This window comes from Xenopus tropicalis, chromosome 6 (assembly GCF_000004195.4).
Source record: "Xenopus tropicalis strain Nigerian chromosome 6, UCB_Xtro_10.0, whole genome shotgun sequence".
In the NCBI taxonomy this organism is placed as follows: Eukaryota; Metazoa; Chordata; class Amphibia; order Anura; family Pipidae; genus Xenopus; species Xenopus tropicalis.
The window spans coordinates 17,000,313-17,005,226 of record NC_030682.2 but is presented as its reverse complement, the minus strand read 5'-3'; the positions used below and the strand labels follow the sequence as shown (position 1 = coordinate 17,005,226).

Genomic DNA, 4,914 nt, shown 5'->3' with positions numbered 1-4,914 from the left:
AGATAGATAGATGATAGATAGATAGATAGATGATAGATAGATAGATAGATAGATAGATAGATAGATAGATAGATAGATAGATAGATGATAGATAGATAGATGATAGATAGATGATAGATAGATAGATGATAGATAGATAGATAGATAGATAGATGATAGATAGATAGATGATATGGCAGCTTGTTGTGGGGAGGTCGGGTTCTCGGGTGCAGGAGTAATTTGCGGGGTTCAGGCCGGTAGTTCTATAGGGTTAGTGAGTCCCAGACAGAACTTTCCCATTAATTCCATGGAGATAGAACCCAATGAGACTCACTAACCCCAGGCACTCATTTTATAACTAGGAATAAACTATCGGGAAGCTGTGTAACTAATAGCCGGGCCAGACAGGTTTAAAGGCCAAGTTATCGCTCCTGTGGGTACAAGTTTTATACAATAGTTTGCCCCCTGGGATGCCCAGTGAATGTTCCCAGGCGCTAATGGATATTTCCCTGTGTTTCCCTTGCAGAGAACTCGGTGGCGGCCAAGTCGGGGGGGTGCTTCCCGGGCAGTGCCAGGGTGATGGTGGAACCGGGCGGCACCAAAGCGGTGAGAGAGCTGCGCCCCGGGGACCGGGTCCTCTCCTCCGACCCCCAAGGGAATCTCATCTACAGCGATTTCCTCCTGTTCATAGACAAGGAGCATGACGTCAAGAAGCTCTATTACGTCATCCAGACGTCTCAGACCCGAATCCGGATGACGGCGGCCCACCTGCTTTTCGTGGCCCAGAGCAACGGAACCGGGTCTTTCAAGTCTGTGTTTGCCAGCAACGTCCGACCTGGGGATGTCATTTATAGCGCAGATCGGAGGGATATGACCTTGAGGGAGGCGATGGTGGAGAAGGTTGACCTTGAGGAGGACATTGGGGCTTTTGCCCCCGTAACTGCCCAGGGGACTGTGGTTATAGACGAGGTGTTGGCCTCCTGCTATGCAGTCATTGAGGAGCATAGGTGGGCACACCTGGCATTCGCCCCACTGAGGTCGGCCATTAGCCTTTCATCCTATCTTTTCCCCAGAGACTCCAGTCCTTCGCTTGAATCGTACGAGCAAGTTGAAGGCATTCACTGGTACTCCCGACTACTTTATCACCTAGGGACTTGGCTATTGGACAGTAAGTCCCTGCACCCCCTGGGCATGGCGGCAACGAAATCCAGTTGAAAGTCCCCATTTCACTGCATTGAGACAAAAAAACAACAACTTTATTTTTCAAGTAGAACTTGTCTAAAGAGCCCAGATTTTCCTTTCACGGTTCTGTTTATTTTATTTCTCCCGTTCCCTTTTTTTTTTGTTTTATATATTATTTTGTATTTTTTTCGTTTTATTTCGTATTGTTTTTACGATTTCCTACTGAATATTTATTTGTTTTGGCATTTGACTAGATGTTTCAAAATGGACATTGGAGAAGCCTTAAATAGTTACTTGGATAATTTATTATCACGCATACCTGGGGTGGCCTCACGATAGAGTTGGTCTTGGGGAGACCCCCCCCACCCCCCCAAAAAAAAACGCTCAGCAGAGTCTATTTTTCTACATGTCACTTATGTTTTGACTTTCACAAAAAACACATTTATCGTGTATTTTCTCCCCCCCCCCTTCCCCCCCAGACCAGACCTTCCAAGGAGGTGTCCACACAACTACTAAGGTCTCCCCCCCCCCCCCCCCCCCCATTTTTAGTGAAAGTGTTACCTATTTGTAAACGACTTGCCTGGGCGAGGTTCAATAAATTATATTTTTATACACAGAATTGTAAATTAGATTTTTGCAGAAAATCAAATACTTAACTGAATGACATTTCGTTTTCCGAAATAGTTGTACATTACGAGAATATATTATTTTAATTTAAAGATAGTTTCACACGATAATAACGTTCTCTTCTATTCCTTTTCGTTATTTTTCGTTTTCGTTTTAATATTTTTGTTGTTGTTTATGTATAAAAAAAATAGGGATCGGTCGCCTTCATGTCAATCCAGACTGTTACACCCACATCAGAGACAAACGAAAAAAAATAAATAAACCAAAACTAATACGAATATTATAGTTTCTAACCTCAAAAAAGAGTTTATTAGAGTATGATATTTTTTAAAAGAAGAAAAAAAATAACAAAAGAACGAAAAACAAAGCGCACATAGAGAGAAGCCAGAGGATGAAGACTGTTTGTACGAGACTTTAGGGGACTTTGCGTTAATACACTGAGAAATAACCGCTGTAAATTGACTAAAATGTATTTTGTAATTATTTTGTAATAGTTTTAATAGTTTTATAGAAATAAAATGTGCCATGCACAGCTTGCTTGGTATTTAATACTGAAATATCCATCGAACATCGAATATTTATTTTGGGCACGAAATTCTGTGTTTTGCCTTTTTCCTCGACAGTCGGGATATTTTGATCCTTTAAAAAATAATGTCCAAACCTCGCACTAGAATTCTTACCTATGGAGAACTAATGGTTAAACTTAGATTCATGAATTACATAGTAACTTGAACTGTTTGGCTAAGGATTATGAGCAATGTGGCAGCTCCTACTTATTAACACTTAACACAAGTATTCTGCATTTGTGGAACTAATACTTTGATATTATATACCCACCAAATAATAATAAAAAAATGATATATATATATATATATATATATATATATATAGATATTATTTATTTAATTCCATAGTTTGAAAATGTTCTGCGCCAAGAAGGGAATAAGGCGCAAACTATGGAATTAAATAAATAATATCCATATATATATATATATATATATTTATTATTATTATTATTTGGTGGGTATATAACATAAAAGTATTAGTTGCACAAACGCAGAATACTTGTCTTTGGAAACTGAGTGGAAGTTGCCATAGTGCCAGACACTTTTGTGTAACAAAATGATTAAAGGGCAAGTAACAGATCTACTATCACTGTACATTCTGCAAGGCTGCTACATGTTTAGAGATAATTACTATAAAGGATGTTATAGGTCTCTATCTCAGTCTCTGTCCTCTCTCTGACAGTTCAGCTTTGCTTTACGGCTGCGATCCTAGCTATGTATATAACAGTGTTTCTCGCTATGTCAGTCTGTAGGAAACCCATTACTTGCATTACTGAAGGATTTGGGGATTCATTGAGGGGGTGAATGGGTTAAGAAAGCTTGGTAAGGCCAAGGGAATACAGAGTTATAACGAATTGCACAGTGTTTTTGTGTAAAGGAAAATATACCCTGATGCGGGGGTTGGAGTTGACCATATTGTTATATATAACTGCAGTAAAAATACAGGTATTGGTTATTATTCACACCCACTTTGGGGGGTTTAATACGAATGGACATTACCTTGGGGTTTCTAAAAACCTAATGTGCTGACTCTAATCCAACAGTGCCCTCTGCTGGCCGAGCTGGGAAGCGCAGGGCACTAGCCTTGTTTAAAGCGGCAGTTTCGCCTTCGCAAAAGGTTTGCAAACAGAACAGCAGAACAATGACTTTTTTTTCCAGTTCTTTTCTATATTTTATTACTTTCAGCATTTTTTGTGCAGCAGCTTCACCTTAGGGCCTGTTAACCATATACAAACCCCAAAATAAAATTATATTTCTAAACAACATTGCAAAATACACTCATTATAAAGGTTCAGTGGTTGTAAAATTATTTGTAAGTGCAGTTGCTATTGACAGCAGTCTCTTCCTTGCTAGTTCTGACTGTTGAAACAATGTAGCAGAAGAGATGGGGGGAAACCCACAGTGTTAATTTCTGCTCCATTGTCTCAGGGCTCAGAACCAGCAGTGCAGGAGGGGATAAACAAACACCTCTTTCTATAGTAATTACATTGACAAATAACTTTAGCTTTACTATTGGCAAAGTGTCAGGAGGCTCAGTAGGGAGTGAGTGCTGCCTTTGTAGCACATTGTACCAGTGAGAAGAGTTAGGGTGAAGACACACAGAGCTACTAGTAGCAGCTACTTGTCACGGCTACTAAACTCCAGAAAATACCCTGCCATAGACAATACTGAGAACTGCCTCTGCTAAAACACACGTAGAAACAGTTATCAGTAAATGATCAGCATTGTCTATTTTAGTAGCCGTGACAAGTAGCTGCTACTAGTAGCTCTGTATGTCTTCACCCTAAGGGCTGTGACACACGGGGAGATTAGACTGGGTCAGTGGGGGCCCATAAGGGTCAGGGCCCATAGAGTTTTCTCCCTGTGTCCCGCTGGCCCAGTCCAAACTTAGCCCAGGGCATAGGTGGCCAAATCAGGCCGAGATCCACTGATCAGGTGACCTCTCCAAACAAGCAGATTTCACTCTTGGCCACTTTAGTTGGCCACACACAGGCCAATAATAACTGATGATTCTGCCCCTCCAGACCAAGTTGCAGCTTATTGGTTCATATCTGGGTCCCTCAGTAGGTCCTGGCAGATATATGGATAAAAAGTGAAAGGGCAGTTAGGAAAATCCCATCAGTCCAGGATGGAATGGTTCCCTCCCAAGAGGTCCCTAGCGGCTCCCATTAGCCCAGGGGCCACATGAATGGATCATGAGCGACGCTGGCGACCAAATCAGGTACATTTTGTCCTTTGGCAGAGAAATAAAATAGGAATAAGGCATCGGTCACACCTGGGAGCACCCATAGAACACTTAGAAAGGGGCGTGTATTTCCTCTGTACCAATAACCAGTTAGTGACCTGTCCCTTTAAGCAAACCCATCATGCCTGCCAGGGGCCACACTGGGCAGTCTGTGAGCCCAATAGGGTTGTGGTGCCAGTTTGTGGCAAGAGAAGCTTCTCCCTGCCTGTTGGACCAGCATGGATGTGCATGGGTATGGGGCCCAGTCCATATGGCATTTCCAGTGGTACTGGTACTGGTGCTGTGTGGGTCAGTGAGAGCTCTATACACAAGGTC

The 4,914-nt window shown here is 41.9% G+C and overlaps 1 protein-coding gene across 1 annotated transcript in view; it reads left to right on the top strand.

The window, feature by feature from the left end:
- Nucleotides 1–2,345, top strand: part of shh (sonic hedgehog) — a 20,428-nt gene extending 18,083 nt beyond the window's left edge. The window contains exon 3 of the mRNA XM_031903906.1: nucleotides 506–2,345. Within this exon, the coding sequence (XP_031759766.1) occupies nucleotides 506–1,194 (689 nt within the window). The 3' untranslated portion in view covers nucleotides 1,195–2,345. The remainder of the gene's footprint in view (nucleotides 1–505) is intronic.
- Nucleotides 2,346–4,914: the final 2,569 nt, after the last annotated feature.